General features: G+C 40.1%; 1 protein-coding gene across 4 annotated transcripts in view; it reads left to right on the top strand.

Annotated features, from left to right (window-relative positions):
- SNCAIP (synuclein alpha interacting protein) overlaps positions 1–19,979 on the top strand; it is an 89,599-nt gene extending 69,620 nt beyond the window's left edge. For 3 of the 4 annotated variants that reach the window (XM_071581101.1, XM_071581104.1, XM_071581103.1), the window contains 3 exons: positions 9,628–9,720; positions 12,076–13,138; positions 19,409–19,495. In XM_071581101.1, coding sequence (XP_071437202.1) covers positions 9,628–9,720; positions 12,076–13,138; positions 19,409–19,414 — 1,162 coding nt within the window. In that variant the 3' untranslated portion in view covers positions 19,415–19,495. Of the gene's footprint in view, positions 1–9,627; positions 9,721–12,075; positions 13,139–14,809; positions 14,878–19,408 lie in introns of all 4 variants that reach the window. The other variant, XM_071581105.1, reaches the window with a different exon arrangement.
- Positions 19,980–20,397: the final 418 nt, after the last annotated feature.

The following is a 20,397-nucleotide window of genomic DNA, read 5'->3' on the forward strand; positions in this document are numbered from 1 at the left end:
TATCACAGTCCATGAAAATAATGTCTGATAATCCCATGTTTAGAGGAGACCATATCATTTTATGCAAGCAGCATGTATCTAATTGTAATGGCTATAAGTTACAATGCTCTGCTAGCAGAGGAGCTTCAGGATGGCCTCAGTGAGAACAGGTGAGGGGCTAGTCTTTGCTGAACATAACTCTTTGCAACAGGCCCACTGCAGGACACAGCTAAGCCCATTGATCAATCTTGTAGCACCTCTGTGAAAATACACTTAAGAAAGAACAGAAAATGCCAGAGAGAAGAGAACAAAAGAATGACAAACAGAGGGAGCAGCAAGGTCAGAGGAGCTGGAGGTGCACTATGGTGGAAAAGGCACATCCCCTAAAGGACTGTGGACCATAGAGTACCATGATAGGCCAGGTATATCCCTTGAAAGGGCTGCAGCCCATGGATAAGCCCATACCAGAGTTGGTGATTTCCTGAATGAAGCCTGTCAAGGACCCACACTAGAGCACAGGAAAAAGTAGGAAAAAAGGGAGCAGCAGAGAAGAACTTCCTACATGGGAGGCTTTACCTGTACTGCATGTTGGCTCACTGAAAAGATTGGATGTAACCTACAGCAATGACAAGAGGGGGAGAGAGAAGTCTGGAGTAAAGCCTGAGAAATGGGGAGAAGAGGAGCTAGCAGTGCAGATGAATCTGGGAGTGAAACTGACCTTGCAAAAGAGGAGGAAAAATAATTTAAATGTCTTTCCTCTTTGTTTCCCAAAACCTAAACCAATAATTAAATATTTATGTTAATTGACAATGAATTAAGATAAATTCCCCTGGTCGAGTCTCTTTAGCCCATGACAGTAGCTCATAAGTGATCTCCCTGTCCTTACCTTGTTATTTTCTCTTTGTCGTATCTTCATTATTCTTTTACATTTATACAAATACAAACAGTGAACTGAAGATTTGTCCCCGTTACAGGGGCTGGGGCCAGTTTATCACCATGTGGGTATCACCAAAGCAGCACATATACTAAAATTGGAAGGATACAGAGATTAGCCCTGTGCAAGGATGATATGCAAATTTGTAAAGCATTCTATTATCAACAGTTCATCAGAAATTATGTACGGTGTGTAAAATACACAGTTTTGGTTATACTGACATAGTGATAAGCTGGTTCTGGCCCCTGTAACTAGGACAGAATTATTAAAATTTTCAATTTTTTTTAATTTCACAGTCTGACTGTTCCCTGCATATTTCAAAGTTGATTCATTTGCTGAAAAATACAATCATCTGACATAAAGGGAAAAAACTCAGAATATAGAACATTTCCTGAGTAGACTACATTAGCATCAGACTCATCTTCATGTATAATAGAATTTATTTTCTGCATAACTCAGCAGTAAAAATAGCAACCACGTAGTCTACATGTTTCAGTTCTCTTGAGTCCTCACCAGTACTTGATACAAGTGTTACCTCTTGTACATAAGAGAAAGACTTGTTATGCCGGTCAGCAGCCTGCTTATCCCCACAGAAATAGTCTAGTTGTGACTTACATGACAGAAATATTAACACTTTTCCAAGCCTACCCACTGTCATCTCATAGGTGGCATCCATAGAAAGGTTTCTTTGCTTGTTTCAGCTGCAGTTAAATCTCCTTCCATTCAGTAGCATATTTTTCAGGCTTCAGATTAGTTCCATTAAGCAGCAGCTTTTTCTTTCTTTTCTACAGAGAGGTGAAAGTCTCTCGTGCAACCCTGTTGCAGTTTACTGAGGCAGTGAAATATTCTATTTTCTGCTTGAAATAGCAGCCTCTGCATGGCCATTTGGGCTGCAGACCTCAGACTATGAGTGCTTTTGATAGAAGCAATGGACCATGTGCAGAGGCTTATGCTCAGAAGCCAGAGAGGATGTTGGAAGAAGACCTGTTTAGCATCCGTCTTAAAAATCCAAGGATGGTATGAAGCAGCAGAAGAATCCATTGGCTGCAGCATCTCTGAAGGTCATGAATACAGTCTTAAGTCACTTCAAACAGCTGTTACAAAGGAATAGCTTGACCTTGGGCAGCTGAACTGGCTTTTTCTTGTATTTTCTTCACATGTTTCTATGAGTGTAAATGAGCACTGTTCTTGAGACAGAATAGGTATGACTATCATGACGGATTACCTACACAGTCAATATCAACACTGAAAGCCCTTTTGTGCTTCCCAGACTTCCCTCAGCTGCAGTAAACATAAGCTGATCATGCAAGATGATGAAGGGCCTTGAGGGGAAGCCGTGTGCGGAGTGCCTGAGGTCACTTAGTGTGTTCAGCCTGGAGAAGAGGAGACTGAGGGGAGAGCTCACTGCGGTTACAACTTCCTCATGAGGGGAAGTAGAGGGGCAGGCACTGATCTTTTCTCTGATCTCCTCTTTGTTATTTCAATCCATCACACTATTTGAAGTCATTTCTGAAAGGAAGGCACAAATAAAAACAATAAATCACATTTTTCCGGAGGCTTCACATCTTTCAGCTCTTTGTACCGAAGCAGCTCAGCTGACAAATACAGAGGAGAAGAGCAACATCTTCTAAGCTGGATCTGAGTCTCCATTCAGAGAGAAAAGCCTTTATAATTGAAAGAAGGAAATAAATAGTCACTACAAATATTCCATCAAATCTTCACAAAAGGGAAAGAACCAAGCAATTCTTTCCATAGGTAGAAAGGAATGTGGCCCATAAAGTCCTGCTGTTACTGACTTCAAAATGCAAGCTTTGCTTTACATCTCTGGATAATTGCAGAAGTTTGGTCAATCCACTGTGACTTTCTGAACAAAACAAAATGCTTAGGATTGTCACAAAAGCTTCTTAAAGAGACTTACAAAATAATTTGCTTTCATTATATTTCCTGAGGTCTCCATAGATCTTAGTTACTCCCTCACTGATTTTATTTGCCTAAAAAATCCTTAGTTGACAGTGTAGAAAATTCTTACCTTTATTGTTTGGGCTTTCCTGGTCTGAAGAGATCTTGTCAAAATTAATACTTCCATAGACTCCTTTTATAATGCTGCTTGATGATGGACCTGCATTCCAAAATGGTTGCACTGTCCTACATTTATGGACCTGGATGTGCAAATCTATTATGAATGAGACACTTAGAGATTCTTTTGATACACTATCAAGCCAAAATCTCTGGCAAGACAAAGATCAAAGCAAACCATGAGTCAAAAGATGAAGTTGAGAAAATAATTTAATATCCTCTGTTGTTAGCACTTTTCTGTGTTCTGTAAAAGAAATCCATAATTTTCCTGGAACTTCATAGGAATAGCTGTAAAAATGGATGACTAAAATTTTTTTATAGTGATATGGTAAGATATGTGCAAGTTGCTGGTCTTTTTGGTTGGTCAGGGCGTTTTTTGTGGTACTATATGTTATATAGACATATGGTAAAAAACTGAATGTGCAGTTTACAATGTTCATCTTTTTTTACTTAGTTAAGCCATTTTATTTTTTGCTTTGTGGAGTGGCCATTCTTGTAGACAAATAAGAAAATGTATTATGAAAGATACTTCAGTAGAGCCAAGTGCCTCAACCCTGTTCAGTTACTGAGCTCTCAACTGAGGAAGCAGTTGGGGTCCACAGTTGTGTAAGTAGACACAGAAGGGTCCTTACATGTTTTTCACTGGGAACATGATCTAAGCTAAGACCTCAGAATTTGGACATTAAGAATAACAAAGTAAGTAGACTCTCTTAGCCCTGAAGCTACTGTGATCTTATCTCCTAGTCAGTCTGGTTTTAATTTTTGCAATATTGCTATTCCAAGAAGCTGTGATCCCTTGTTTCCAGTGTTATCTTAGATATATACATATATGTTTTATATCTTTAGGGATATCTTTAAATGTTAGATACCTTAAGAGATAGTGCTGGCAAGATGTGTGGGTTTCTCTGAGTTATGTACTAACTAATTAAACTGTGAAAATGGAGGGAAATTCATTTCTTTTAGCACAATAAAATGTATAAATGGAATGAGAATATTAACTCAGAAGACTTGTCAGAGATTTCCACTAAAACTAAAAACATGAAAAACTGTTAACAGCATTATTTAAATTTTTAGTAATAGAAATTAAAGGAAAGATAAAAGGCAAATAAAACAGATAAATTGTATCACAACCTAATTTCACATGAAAATTTCCCTGGGTCTTAAAAGAGACTATCTGGGGATCTGCAATACAAGCCAATGTTGACAGATGGTAGGAGTAATTTTAAAATAGTCTAAGGAAGTGTGTAGGCTAGAGGCAGGAAGATGGAAAATTGAAGGACGTACTTAAAGCATGGCTGTATTGTAAAACATGATGGCAAGGCAGTATGTCAAGGTCACATCTTCATCTCTGTAGCACTTTTCAAATTCACTTTCGTACATTAAAAGTAAAACATTTGTTTTCTGCCAGCTCTGCAAGTAAGACCTTTAGTCTAAAAAGTCATCTGGATTCTTTCTGACTTTGACATTGCCAGTTATAAAGATTGCATTTGGAACTCAGCTAAATCTTCTGCTCATGGCATGCAAGCTAGGAAAGTGTCCAGCTCACTGGTTGAGAACTGTCTTCATTCTTCAGATCCAACAAGAATAAAAGTACTAATAATGTATTGCTTATATAGCAACAGAAGCAGATGCTGGGAGAATCAGATAAAAAGTCATTTTTCCATGGTCATTTGATCACGACCAGGGAATAAAATGCAATGTGCCAATTCTGTTTCAGGTGACAGATAGCATGTGTGCAATAATAAAAAGCTCTATCTCTTGTTTTCTAGTAATTTCCCAATAACTCTCTCTGTGCAGTATTTAGAAGTACTGGAAATTACAGAATGCTAAACAAGATTGAATGTTGTCTGTGGTGATCAACAAGCTAAAGGGTTGTTTTAATGTTAGAATGGAATGTCTGAATTGTATGGGAGTAGGGAAAGGGAGAACACCTTTTTCTGTCAAATTGATCTCTTCTGTCATTCTTGTAGGACTGCTTCAGGGATTGCAGGTTATATTGTTCAACTGAGTCCTTCTTGTAGAATCATAGAATCAACTGCATTGGAAGAGACCTCTGAGATGATCAAGTCCAACCCTCAATCCAACACCACTGTGATTACTAGACCATGGCACTAAGTGCCACATCCAGTCTCAATTTGAAAACCTCCAGGGACCGAGAATCCACCACTTCTCTGGGCAGCCCATTCCAATGCCTGATTACTCTCTCTGGAAAGAATTTCTCTCTGACATCCAACCTAAACCTTCCCTGGCAGAGCTTAAGCCCATGCCCTCTTGTTCAACTGCTGGTTGCCTGGGAAAAGAGTCCAACCCCCACCTGGCTACAACATCCTTTCAGGTAGTTGTAGAGAGTGATGAGGTCACCCCTGAGCCTCTTCTTCTCCAGACCAAACAACTCCAGCTCCCTGAGCCTCTCCTCATAGGACTTGTGCTCAAGCCCCTTCACCAGCCTCATTGCTGTTCTCTGGACCTGCTCCAGCACCTCAGTATTTTTCCTGAACTGAGTGGCCCAGAACTGAACACAGTACTCAAGGTGTGGCCTCACCAGTGCTGAGTACAGGGGAAGGATCACTTTCCTCATCCTGCTGGCCACACTGTTCCTGATACAGGCCAGGATCCCATTGGCCTTCTTGGCCACATGGGCACACTGCTGGCTCATGTTTAGCCTCCTGTCAATCCAAACCCCCAGGTCCCTTTCTGCCTGACTGCTTTCCAGCCACTCTGTGCCCAGCCTGGAGCGCTGCATGGGGTTGTTGTGGCCAAAATGCAGGACCCGACACTTGGCCTTATTGAACTTCATCCCACTGGAATCAGCCCATCTCTCAAGTCTATCCAGATCCCTCTGCAGAGCCCTCCTGCCTTCCAGCAGGTCAGCACTCTCTCCCAGTGTGGTGTCATCTGCAAATTTGCTAATGATGGACTCAATTTCCTCATCTAAGTCATCAATAAAGATATCAAATAGAACTGGACCCACCCAACACTGATCCCTGGGGGACACCACTGGTGACTGGCTGCCAGCTGGATGTAGCTCCATTCACCAGCACTCTCTGGGCTGGGCCATCCAGCGAGTTCTTAACCCAGCAGAGAGTGCCCCTGTCCAAACTGTGGGCTGCCAGCTTTTCCAGCAGAATGCTATGGGAGACAGTGTCAAAGGCTTTGCTGAAGTCCAGATAAACACATCTGCAGCCTTCCCCTCATTCACCAGGTGGGTCACCTGATCATAAAAGGAGATTTGGTTAGTCAGACAGGACCTGCCCCTCTTACACCCATGCTGGCTGGGTCTGATTCCTTGCCCATCCTGTAGAAGCTGTGTGATTGCACTCAGGATGATCTACTCCATAACCTTGCCAGGCACCGAGGTAAGGCTGACAGGCCTGTAGTTGCCCAGGTCCTCCTTGGAGCCCTTTTTGTGGATTGGTGTGACATTAACCAGCTTCCAATCATGTGGGACCTCCCCAGAGAGCCAGGATTGTTGGTAGATGGTGGAGAGCAGCTTGGCGAGCTCTTCTGCCAGCTCCCTCATCACTCTAGAATGGATCCCATCTGGTCCCATAGACTTCTTAGAATCCAGAGGGCTCAGTAAGTCACTGTTTCCTCCTGGAACATAGTGTGGCTATTCGGCTCCTTGTCACTCAGGAGGCTGGTTGTCCTGAGTGTCTTACTGGTGAAAACTGAGGCAGAGCAGGACCTCTCAGTCTCCTCATATCTGTTAACTATGTTCCCCGCCCCCCACCCCGAGTCCAGCAAAGAATGGAGGTTTTCCTTGACCCTCCTTTTGTTATTAATGTATTTATAGAAGCACTTTTTGTTAACCCTAACAGAAGTAGCAAAATTGTCTTCAAATTTCTTTTGTCTCTCTAATTTTCTTTCTACATGACCTAACTATATTCCTAAATTCTTCATGAGTAGCCAGCCCTTTTTTCCACAGTTGGTAAACTCTCTCTTTTGACCTGATTTCCTTCAGAATCTCCCTGTTCAACCAAGCTGGTCGTCTTCCCGGCCATCTTGCTGACAGCACATTAGGACAGCCTGTCACTGCACACTCAAGACTTGCTTCTTGAAGCATGTCCATCCCTCCTGGACCCCCTGTTTTCAAGAGCTGTTTCCCAAGGTTCACTCTGAACTAGTCTTCTGAACAGGCCAAAATCTGTGTTCCAAAAGTCCAGTGTAGAGGTTTTATTGATGGTCTCCTTGCATCCCTGAGTGTTGAAAACTCTGTTATATCATGGTCACTGTGCCCCAGATGGCCTCCGACCACCACATCTCTCACCAGCCCCTCTTTGTTTGTAAACAGTAGGTGTAACAGGACCCCACCCTGGTGGGTTTATTTTTACCAGCTGAAGCAGGAAATTATCCTCCATACACTCTAGGAACCTCCTAGACTGCGTCTTCTCTGCTATGTTGAGCTCCCAGCAGATATCTGGCAGGTTAAAGTCACCCACAAGAACAAGGGCTGTCGATCTTGAGACATCTGCCAGGTGCTTGTAAAATAATTCTTCCCCTTCATTATCCTGGTTGGGCGGTCTGTAACAGACTCCCATGAGGATGTCAGCCTTGTTGACCTTCCCCCTGATTCTGGTCCACAGGCACTCAAACTTATCATTGGTGACCGTGAGTTCAAGAGACTCTAACATATAAAGCCACCCCTCCACCTCTCCTACCCTGCCTGTCCTTTCTGAAGCGCTTGTAGCCCCCCATAACAGCACTACAGTCATGCAAGTCACCCCACCACATTTCTGTGATGGCAACTACATCAAAGCTTTCCTGTTGCACGATGGCTTCCAGCTCCTCTTGTCTGTTGCCCATATTGTGTGCATTAGTGTACATGCACTTCAGCTGGGCCATTGATTTCACTCTCAACTTGGGCTTTCCACCTTTAGGCTTATCTCTAGAGTGCCCCTTCAAACCTAGTTTAAAGCCCTCCTGATTAGCCCTGCCAATTTATGGGCTACCATCCTTTTGCCCTTCCTATACAGGTGAAGCCCGTCTGATTTGAGGAGACTGGGTACCATGGAGTTTGCCCCATGGTCAAAACCCCCAAAATTTCGATGGTGGCACCAATCCTTTAGCCACCTATTGATAAGCTGGGCTTTCCTACTCCTCTCCACATTCATCTTCTCATTCATCCCAGCTACCACAGGAACTGAGGCAAATATCACCCCTGCTTCTGTCCCATGAACTGACCGACCCAGCACCTTGAAATCCTTTTTAATTACGCTGGTACTCCTTCCATTAATGTCATCACTGCCAGCCTGGACTACCAACTGTGGATAATAATCTGAGGGCTGAATTAGCTCAGGAAATCTCCTACTAATATCACTCACCCTGGCCCTGGGAAGGCAGCAAACCTCCCTGTGGGATGGGTCTGATTGATAGATCAGGCTCTCAGTTCCCCTCAAAAAGGAGTCATCAACTACAACTAGCCTTCTTTTTTTTCTTATAGTTGTAGTTGTAATCTGTCTGGTGGGCAGATGCAACCAGGAGACCCTCCAGACAGATTTTCGTCTTGACTGTCCTCTACTTGACTATCTGGCTCCAGGGCCTCATCTGTTCTTTAAGGGCACCTGGGGAGGTGATGGGGGTCAAGAGGGGGTTCTTTTACCTCTCCAGTCAGGAACCTGTTTCCATTTCCCCCCATCCATTCAGTTTGCTCCATCTGCTTGATGGCAGGAGGAGTAGGGCTTCACTGTCTCCTGCTGGACTTCCTTAGGGGTCGAAAGAGTGTGACTCCACCAGTTAATTTCCCTTTCACTTTCCCTAGTGCTTCTTAGCCTCTCTGCCTCTTCCTTGAGTTCTGCCACCAGACACATACAAATCATTGTAGAAATATATACATTGCAGGACAACAGATAGCACAATTACATATGATATCGCTATCATATTACTAACAATTTTTAGGTACTGTTACAATTTTTTAAGTGTTGGTCTCTAAAGTTATTTACAAAACAGTGTAGATCATAACACCAAACTGAAAGGGATAAACTGCAGTGGGGATAGCACTACTGAGTATAAGGCGGGTGCAGAACACAGGTAGGACCTATGGTAAAGTTGGATAACAAGCAGATATGGCACAGAGGTCACAACGAGCTCCATCCTGTGTCTGAACATTGGACCAGTCCTTTCCGGAGGGCAAAACTCCTCTCTGAGTTTATTTGAAGATAGAAAAGGATAGAGCTGTTGTCTGAGTTGTCGCTTAGCTGAGTAAAAGCTATCCACCAAACAAAACAAACAGGAAGTGACTGCTTAATTTGTCCACTTTCTATTCCTTTCCACAGTCAAGTGAAAACCAAAGGGCTCTAAGTTTGCTTTTCCATATCTTTGTGAGTCACTCAATTCCAATTCATTCCTGCTTATGATCACACACTTGTCCTTATGTGAAGTATAATAAATTATCTGACAAGTAAGGTTCTCTCTTAGTTGTTCTTTTACAGTGGTTACAAAATGCCAATAGAGATTCAGAAAAAAGTACAAACTCTCTACGTTCTTATTTATAAGTTCTCTTTTTATTTATTACATAAATTACAAGTGAAGAGGGCTTCTTCCTTTAATACAGAGTTGAAAGGGTAGTATCTGTTATGCTGTAGCTTACTAATGTAGACAGTTTTACAATTTAAGGTAAACAGTCTTACATTTTTTTACAGACAGACAGTGGAACGTGTGACGTTACAGAACCAGCTCCAGCAGCTTTTAGAAGCCCAGCGGTCAGAGGGCAAGTCACTGCCCACATCCCCAAGGTAAGATAACTGGAATTGTACTGCAGCCTGGATTTGCACACTTTCATGGTATATCAGTTATCAGGAGAAACTGTCATCTGGCTAAATAGTAGATGTACTCTGTAAAGAAAATATGAGGGTTTTACCTCATGGACTCAAAGCTGAGCTTCTAGAATTTGACAGTTTGTAATGTTAAGTATTGGACTTTTTCAGTATGAACTGAATAGTCCTTGTTTCCCAATGGAGTGAAACCCAGTTTTACAGCAGATGAACAGCAGAGGATCCTAGAAACCCTTAGGAAAGTTGCAATGTTTGACCTTGTGATGGTCCACCATACATTACTGGTAGCAGTAACTTACAAAGCCAGTTACCAACAAAACATTCTTTCAGATTAATAAAGCTCCTTGCACTTATTAAATCTTTTACCTCCAGTAGCTTGTATAAAATGCCAAAACTCTAGAAATTTCATGTACTACTTACATATCGTGTCAGAAGTTGCAGAAAGAAACACGAATTAACTTTCAAATATTAAAGGGGAGGAAAGTAAAAGAGGAGGACTGGATCTCTGACAGTGTTATTAGTGGAAGTCAAGTAAACACAACTTCTCTCTCCCAGTAATCTGAAGATTACTTTGAAAGGAATTAAGTAACTCACATGCAAATAGAACTCAGTTTATCATTACCTTCTGATCCATTTTTCTCTGTGTAAGACATACAAGATCCTTCTCCTTGTTTTGGAGTTGTTAGAAAGCTACATATATGTGAAAGTATAAAGCCAGCACAAAGCTTCCGCAGGCATTGATGATCAGAGCTTTGGGTCATCAACTCTGAACTGCTTTTTTTAGATTCTCACAGAATCTCAATCCTTTTTCTGTAAAGTGCTCTACATCCCTGAATTGTATGTGTCACTGTTTCAGAAAAGTGCAAATAATGTACAATAGTAGAACAAAGGCATTGGGATTGGAGATGAATCTGAGCTAGGAAAGGGCTTAAACTCCAAACTCCTGCTGAAGTAGAAAACCACGCTGGAAAGAATTTCTTTGTCCTTTTCTTAGGAATCTTTGTCTTCCCTGTCTGCCAGCTCAACGGGGACAATGGCACCAAACAGTGTCTTCTAGCTCATTTGGTTTCTGTGATTTTTGCTGAATAGTGTTTCCAAGTGGTCTTGGCTCTGAGTACCGGAGAGCATCAGAACTGTTTTACTTTTAGTATCAAATAAGATCAAGTGAGAGCAGATCTCTCATCATTCACTATTCCTGTAAAAGGTTAGGTTTCAAGATAATTTTAGTTAAGTGAGCAAGCCTCTTACTTTATTTCATGTCTGACTACTACTTTTGCTTCCACTTAGGACTCACTTGTGTGTATTATCACCCAAGGAGCCAGTAGCAGATCTAAGGGAACCTACTCCTTTTACTAGGAATGTCTGCTATACATAAATGCATATTCTTCATTTTCTATTTCAGTTTGCCATAGAAAAAAACACAAAAGTAACTGAAAATGAAGTGGCTAGTATGTGAATTTTTTTACAGTGTGAGAACTATGGACTCATCAGAGGATAACCTGCTTGCCTGTCTCACTCTAACCTTAATGTTGTCATCTTGTCCTTGCTTAGAAGAAAAGTGTTTTAACATAAGAATGTGAAGTATTATGAGCTCCAGCATATGTCACAGGGAAGGAAAAGGTCCCTGTAATTTACATTCTTTGCAATTCAGGCTTACTTGAAATTGCTGTTTCCTTGCTATAAAACATTTGGAGTTCTGAATTGAATTTATTATTCTAATAGTTTTGAAATACCTTTGTGTCACCTTTCTCTTGCTTTTCAGTATTTCATATCTGAAAAAGTTTTGCATGCAAATGGCCCTGAGTTTTTATGAGGTCTTATATGGCTATTACTAGTAACAGATGAAGTTTAGATTTATGAAATCATTGCTATGTGGAGAGCTGGTCCTTTCACAGTACCTAGAATAAGCTACTTTTGTATTATGGTGTGATGTGGATAGTAGACATTTAACCTTTTGGGTTTTTTTTCCTTTTAAAACGTGTCAACTCTCCCAAATAGGAAACAGTAGTTTCTCTAGAGTTTTCCTCACAAAGTCATATTTGGTGTTTAAGTAACAATTCTAAGTTTTGATTTTAAGGAGTTTACTTTGTAAGGGAAAGTGAAGATACTCAATTCCCAATAGGACTGAAAATAGGGTTAGATCCTTCTATATGTAATTTTTGCTGTGGCATTGTAGTCATAAATTCCATGTGAGTAGTGATGAAGAAAATAAGTAACAACAAGAAGCTGAGACAGACACATACACTGGAAATGGGAGTTTCACAATTTAGATGTGCGTTAATTTTGCTCTGGCATTTCCTCTTTTTTTTCTTCAAGCTTGCCATCATCTCCTGCTTCTGGCAAACCCCAGTGGAAACCATCTGAAGCAGATGAATTGTCTCCACTGAAAAGTAAATTGAACACGCAAGATGGGATTCAGATTCTTGGCAGCTTGGGAACTGCTAATCGTGCTCGAGCCAAGATAAAAGATGAGGACTCAGATAAAATCTTGCGCCAGTTGTTGGGGAAGGAAATCTCTGAAAATGTCTGTATGCAGGAAAAGCTGACTTTGGAATTTCAGGATGCTCATGCATCCTCCAAGAATGTGAAGAAGATTTTGCCAGAGAAAAGGGAGTTGAAGTTAGCCCGACTGAGGCAACTGATGCAGAGGTCTCTCAGTGAGTCTGATACAGATTCAGCTAATTCTGAGGACCACAAGAACACCCCTGTGAAAAGAACTGACAAACCAAGGCCTCAGCCTGTAGTGGAGAGTGTTGAGAGCACAGAGAGTTTGAGCCTAATGCTTAAGAAACACACTTCAGCAGCAGGACGACGCTTCCCTTTTGGTATCAGGGTCTCTAAGTCTGTGGATGGCCACAGTCCTTCCCCGACTTCAGAGAGCAGCGATCCAGATAATGAAGCCCCATATCAGGCTGGTACAGTACCTCAGAACCAGTTTTGTGGAGACAACTCTGCATCCACCTTGGATAGTGCCACTACTCAAAAGGTTGCCACAAGCCCTAAGAGTGCTCTCAAATCTCCATCTTCAAAGCGCAGAACGTCTCAAAATTTGAAACTTCGTGTAACTTTTGAGGAGCCTGTGGTGCAGGTGGAGCTAGCAGAGTCAGAACTAAATGAGGAAAAGGATAAAGATCGGAGCAAAGGACTCATGCGGGCTCCATCCGGCTCTGGGGAGCATGTAGGGGACCAGCTGAAAAGGCCTTTTGGAACCTTTCGGTCCATAATGGAGACACTGAGTGGCAACCAAAATAATAACAACAACTGTCAAACAGCAAACCTGATCAAAACCTCATCAACGCTGCCTTTTACCTCATTAGGAAGGAAGACAACAGACAGCAAGGGAAATCCCGCAGTTCTCTCAAAAGGAAGAAACAAACCAGTGAGTGCACTGAAAGAAGGAAGGCCCTTTTTTTTTTCTAGTCTCTAAGTAATGAATAAGTTTGGCAACTTCTTCTTCTTGCTTTTCCATAGCAAAAGGATGCACACAAATACTTAATTTTATTTGACTTGTAGAAAGCCCATTCACTTTTTAGTTTTGGAAGGCTTTTCCTAGGTGTGGCAGGTATTGCTTGTGTATAGAGTGTATTCTTGGGGCATATGGTTCACATGTTCTGCATTGAAAGCTTTCCACAGAAACATGATTCACATGGAAATAATGTTTGATATTTCACTGAGTGACAAAACGTATAATGAGAATGTCACTCTTGAACCCATGGGATATCTCAGGAGTAAATAACTGAAGGACTGGCCCTGTCCTGTCCTACAGCCAAGACTGATGGAGCCAGAAGAATAAGAAATATAACCAGGAAAAATTGCAGACATGATCCTTTCTGCTTCTGTGGGAACTACAGCCTTATTTGTCCACCTTACCTTTATAGCATAGTCTTCTTTTGTCAGTGCATATGGTTGGTCTGTAGCAAAATGTACTGTATCCAGTTCATCCCCTCTTTGCAGTCAACAGAGTGTCCTTTCTGGGACTCCAGCAGAAAGAGGAGTGTCTGCATTTAAAAGGCTGGCCCTCTTGTTTGAAAGAAATGAGAAAATACTTTGAACAAAAGTATCTTCCAAGAAAAAGAGGTATTGAATGAAAGAGATAGTGGTAGAACATACTGTGGCTGTAGTGCATTTGTGGAGTGGAGAGAAGTGTGAGCATCTGGAGATAAAATAGAGTAGAGAGGGAATGGTAGATGATGAAATCCTCTGTGGAAGTCAGGCCTAGGAGGGAAGGGGTGAATGGAAAGACATGAAGAATAATTTCAAGATGAAAAAAAAACTTAAAGCTGGCCAATAGGAAGAGGAGGATAGTGAATTATTTACTATAAAAAGTATGACAAGGTAATGGGAGAAAAACACAGGAAATTCTTAGGCAAAGAGGAGTCAAAATGAGTATGGAAAAGAAACAGTGGAAAGAAAGAACTGGGAAACAGTGAGCAGTTCATGTTTGTGGGTGCTTCTAGAACAGTAGTGTGTAGCAGACTGAAATGAAATGAAAAATTCAAAGGAGACAGGCTAAATTGAAGTGGAACTGCATTTCTTAAAATCTACTGAGTCATAATATGAACTACTAGTCTCTGTCTTTAAAGACATACACCATCTAGTTGAACAGACAGTTCAATACAGAAGTATTTTTGTAACACAATGGCATTTTTTTTCAAATGAGTGATCCAGATTTCATAGGGACAATTTCATCTCTCTTCAAAGATGTTCTGATAGATTGCAAGGTCATGGGCAGTCTTCGTAGTTTCCTATGAAATTTGAAGAATTGTATGAGATAATTCTGACAGTATTTGATGCTTGCACTGTAAAATGCTTGTTTATGAAAAGCCCATATTTGCATTTCACTCTTGCCAACATCAAAACTGTGGAAAGAATAAATTTTCATACCAACTCCAAGGACCACAGCACACACATCAAAAAGGTAACAGATTCAGGCTTAGAAAGAAATCTATTAAAATATTATGGCTATCTAACTGCATGTTTTGGTACATTTCCATTTTATGCATGTGATAAACGCAGTGCATGCCTTTAACTGATACGATGTTATACTTAGGATTCTTACTTCAGCTACACCAGTGTTTCCTCTAGCACGCTAAATGAAGAACTGTGTAACTATGTATGGTATGTGCTTATGCATGGTAATGTTTAGCATCTCTGTTGCTTTGTTTTCTCAAATTGTCTGTGTTTGCTAACATTATTGATAACTGAAACACTGGAATCTATTGGTTCACAGGAAGGGAAATAGATGTAAATCTAAATTCCTAGAAAAGCAGAAATTTATGATGCATTTTTGCTGACGTCACTGTTGAACTGGCTACAAGGTTACAGTTCCAAGCAAGTACAGAAAGTATTGTGTCATAAATCCACCAGGGTGTATAGCAGACTTTGGCTGAGTATTCTGCCTCTGTTGAATAAAATTCAAGAACCAAATGAAAATGGAAATTAAATTTCCTCTCATGAAAAGAGGAAAAAAAGACCACAATTCATCTCTAAATAGAGTACAGAGAACATGAGGCAGAATGCTGTACTTTGAGTCTAGTGCTCTTTTATTTTCACACATTCTTCTTACTCTCCCTTAAACTTTGAACTTAAATTTGTTTTTTAAAGGTCTGATTAACTATGCCTATATTCAAACTCCTTAATTTGGATATGCTCCGTCAGGCCTATTCAGTCAGATTGAGATCAGTCCCTCAATGTCCATGAAGACATGTTGGGTAACGAGCACTTAAGCCATTAGAGAGTGTCCAAAGGACAGCAATGAAGATGGTGAAGGACGTTGAGGGAGTCTGTATGAGGAATGGCTGAGGGCCGTTGGTCTTTTCAGCCTGGAGAAGAGGAGACTGAGGGCTCCCCTCATGGCAGTTACAACTTCCTCATGAGGAGAATTGGAGGGGCAGGCACTGATGTCTTCTCTGTGCTGACCAGTGACAAGACCTGAGGAAATGGCCTGAAGTCATGTCAGAGGAGGTTTAGATTGGATATTAGATAAAGGTTCTTCAACCAGAGGGAGGTTGGGCACTGGAACAGGGAAGAGATCACAGTATCAAGCCTGACAGAGTTCAAGAAGCATTTGGACAATGGTGTGACTCTTGAGGATGGTCCAGTGCAAGGCCAGGAGGTGGACTAGATGATCTTTTTGGGTCTCTCCTTCCAACTCAGTATATTCTGTGATTCTGTGAAAATGTTTATTTTATAAGCAAATGCTTTCCAAAAATTACCTGCTAACACAATTCTTAACACTTACAAATTCCTTTTTCTGTTAAACTGAGATCTAAAGTTGTCTGATGTTAGTCATTCTGCAATTCAGGAGCCTAAATTACTTTCAGGCTACTATTTTCTAAATGTCTAATATATATTTTTTGTCCACTTGTTTTCTATTGCCAGGACCTTCCCATACTTCAAAACTCAGTTTCCGTAATAGAAATGTGACTTTTGTTCTGAAGTCGTTGGCACAGTATATGTGAAACCAGAAACAGAACTATAAGATTCCCAAGAGGTTTCATTCTCTTGAAAAAACAAAGAAGGAAATTGCTGTGCAGCAGTTTGACGGAGCATCAGTGGGCAGCCTCCAGTCAAAACATCCAGCTGCCTGTCCAGACCATAGAGAAATACAAAACCGTTACTCTCATCCTTTTGTTAGAGCTGTCTCCCAGAGGTAGCCAGTTGTTGTAATTTGACATTTCCGTGTGGAACTGCTCTTGTGTGAGAAATCCCTTACAACATAGTATTTCTCAGGAACAGTGAGAGACAAGGAAGGTCTGGTTTCCACTGCAGACATGCGAAGTCACCTGCTGGAAGGGTGATGGCTAGGCCTGAACTCCCAGCTATCCCTCCAGGCACTGCTGGTCCAGGCATCATGTCCTGAACCTGCCCTCATGGCTGTGGATGCATGGAGAACCAGAAAGTAGGAAACAAGGAGCAGAGTGCACAAGGGGCACAACTTGAGGAGACACAAATAGTATCCACGAATTAGGACAGAAGTAAGCAAATGGTGTGCCATAATCTATGGCATGAGATTTCCAAAAATCACGTAAGAATGGAATTTTTATTGTGCTTTTCAGAAATCAGAACACAGACCCAAAGGGTTCTAAGCCAGCCTTTTTGATGCCTTTTGATATCTGTTGTTATTTTTGAATGGTAAAATGGGTGCTAATTTTTAGTCCACTGCATGATGCCCAGTAGCTCTGAAATTAGAACATCACCAATGTGTGCACTAGAAGCCCCTGGACAGTCTGGGGAGATTATGTAATTACCATTTCAAAACTATTTTGAAAAAAAAATCTGGAAAAGAAGAAAAGAATATAATCTTTGGTTTTAAACCTTTGTAGATTTTTATATTGGGGAGTTATATTTTGGGACAGAGTTGCAAACCCATTTTAACTGTAGACGCTTATACAGGAGATTTTATTAGCATCTTCTGAAATATGAAGTCATTATACAAAATCTGCCTTCAGTGAGTTGACATTCCTGCCCACCAGTTTCCAGCTTCTTCAACTTCTTTTTATTTCATTTGGTTTTGGTTTTTTTTTTCTTTTAATTCAAAATACCCAAGTACATCAAGGCTTTGTAGTTTGTTTTTTCCTATTGGCCACAGATTAATAATAGAGGACTGTGCTAAAATTTTTAGTGGCCTATTTAAATTTGGTACACGCTATTTTTCTTAAAGCCTTGGAGGAAATTTCATATGTGCAGGATGCTTTGGGATAATTTTCTCCCTTTTGTAAGGATTAGATAGTTTTTTGCATAGTACAACTCCAACCAAATACTTGTAGTTTTTCCCACCTTCCCATACTTTAAATCATCTGAAATCTGCATTACATTAAAGTAAGCACTAACTCACCATATCGTACAAACCCCTGTATTTGCTGCAGCTATCAACAGCAAAAATTGCTTTATACATTGGGGCAATCAGCAGAATTCACTGTCACAGTTCTGTCAGAGAGTAAACTGGGCATGTGTCTAAAACAGTAAGTGGATCTAACCTAATAAACATTACACTGCCAGACCTAGTGCTAGATAAATTACAATTTCAAATATGTACTCCAGAAAAAGCATGCTATCTGCATGTTTAATAAAAGAGTAACAAGTCAAACTAATACAGTATTATGAAAGTAATTTAAGCCTTGTCTCAGACAGTTTACATTTGTCTTTTGTGAACTGCTTTGAGGATGCTTGCTGCATGAGGGGATGTTTAGTATATCTGGGATTATATAGACACTAGAAGATGTTAAAAATTTTAATTAGGAATTTGCTTACTAATTAGTAGCATCAGACACATTTTTTATGGGGTCTTTGGAGTGGCTAGTATGCTTCTGCATGGGGGACTCAGAGGGTCTTTCAGCATTGCAAGCCTAAGCTCATGCAGTAGTTAATTACCTCAGCCTTAGAAAGCAGCCTTTAATAAAGCTACATACTGTTGATAACAGCTATGCTTCTTAAGTGCCAAAAAGCAGATATGGCAAAAAGTTAAATGCTCCTCTTTTACCTCAAACTCATTCCTACAAAGTCTGTCTCCCCTGGCTCAATTCTGTCTTTTGCTCTTGCTTTGGGTATGTGACAACAGTCCCTATCCTTGGGAATATTTGGTTCTTTATGATGAATGATTGCAGACTGAAATAAAGCTATTCTGGTTTACAATAATCAGGCTCATAAATATGTATACCCTTGCCTTCACTCTAGCATCTGTCCTTTGCAGCAGCAAGCCAGGTAGTCATGATTATATTGCATGAGTTTGGCTGCTCAGTAGTATAACTAAAAGTGAGATTTTTTAACTGTTTAAAGTTGCTATAGACTGGATGCTTAGTCAACAATCAATTGGAAGGTTAATTGAAGAGAATGGGAACATACTGTGAATTCAGACCAAGGACATATGAAAGGAAGTGAAGAAAATGAGTGTTACAAATATGTAGTGAATAATTTTTTTCACCTTAATTGGCAAGCTGTCATTCAATTCTCATATGCAATAGGTAGATTTTTTTTTAATTTAAGTTTACCTAGTGGGGAAATGGAAATACACTATAGAGAAATTACCCTTAGCTGTATATCTAATAAGATCTTGATGACCTGAATTGAGTCGTTACCTAAATTACAATGTTAAAGCAGATATAGGCCCCATGTGAGAAAGATGATCACTCCTTACCATTTTTTCTATGGTCTTTGCCTCTATCTTTTACTTAAAGCAGACACATAGAGTAAATACCATGAATCATCTTCTAAAAGTGTTAATTTGTCTCTGATGATTATTAATGGGGACAAGATGATTCCATTACAGGCATAGTCAGAAACCAGTAGGATATATCTAATGTGGATCTTTCAGCACTGTGATACTTTTCACTAAAGGAACAAGGAATTTTTTGATGTTCGTGCATTATTACCAGAATATTACAAGAGCATGCTAATTAATGCCATGACTTAAAGAGGTCCTCATCATCCCATTGGTTTCCAGGTTTGATTTCAGAATGAAAGCTACAACTCAGTAATAATACACAGTATTAAAAATATTTTTTGTTGTACATGTCTAGAAAAATAAGCTCAGATTGAAAGATTAGTTCAGACTTCAGTACCTGCAAATTGAATAGAACAGTAAATAACTACCGTGAAAATCCCTCTATATTGTTAGTGTTACCATGAGTAATTGTCTTTTTTTCTCCAGGCTTGATGACATCAACTGGAAAAGCCAGAAATCTGTCAGTCAAAAGCATACTGAAGAGCCAGAGCTGCAGGAATTCTTCCTCTAAACCACATCATGATGTCTTACTTCATTTGAAATACCTGAAATATAGCCTTTTGAAATACTAATAGGACATACCCCTCACCAGCAAAACAGCAGCTGTTAGGATGCCTTAATTTGTAGTAATTAGACCATATACAAATCTTTTTAATGATATGTGTATATATAACTTGTTTGTAAGCTGTGCTGTGTAAAGGCATGGGTGATCAAAAGCAACAATTTGAAAATTGTTATGACACAGGCAACCTCCAAAATATTTTTTGGGTCACAGAACACATTTTGTACTTTGTGTCTTGCATGGATATATTGTCATATACTTTTATTTCCCTTTGTCAATGGCATGTACTCTCAAAGTTTCAGCCAGGACTCTGCCTGCGCAGCTCTTCAGTGAGACCAAGGCAAAAGCATTGATTTTTTTTTTTAAATATGTTTTGTCTGTTGTTATTTCTAATTTTTGTAAAAAGGAAATAAAAATGGTGTTAATAGGACACAATGAATGCAGTTAACTTCTCATATTCATTTCCTCTTTTGAGCTTTAATTTTTTTATTGTTCTCCTTCATGTTCATCTGATAATTAGACAATGTCCGTACCCAGATGACAGTTCAGTCAACTGAATCAAGAATTGCTTTAATGTTTAGTGGTCTTTTATCAGCTTTAAAATATGTAGAAATAAAAAGAAAGTATAAATGCAATTTTAAGTTACCAAGTACTGTGACTTGCCAAACACTAGCAATGTGCTCAGCTGTGTTCACATTACTGAATAATCTGCTGACACTCTAGTCCACATTCTCTCAAAGTTTTCGTGATCCTTTTATTGAATGTTCTTTGAACTTTTTAGAGAAAATTAATGAATTCATTTTGTTTCTGGTAAAACTATCCTTCAAATGTTCAAATATGTCAAACAGCACAA

This window comes from Pithys albifrons, chromosome Z, assembly GCF_047495875.1.
Source record: "Pithys albifrons albifrons isolate INPA30051 chromosome Z, PitAlb_v1, whole genome shotgun sequence".
Taxonomy (NCBI): domain Eukaryota; kingdom Metazoa; phylum Chordata; class Aves; order Passeriformes; family Thamnophilidae; genus Pithys; species Pithys albifrons.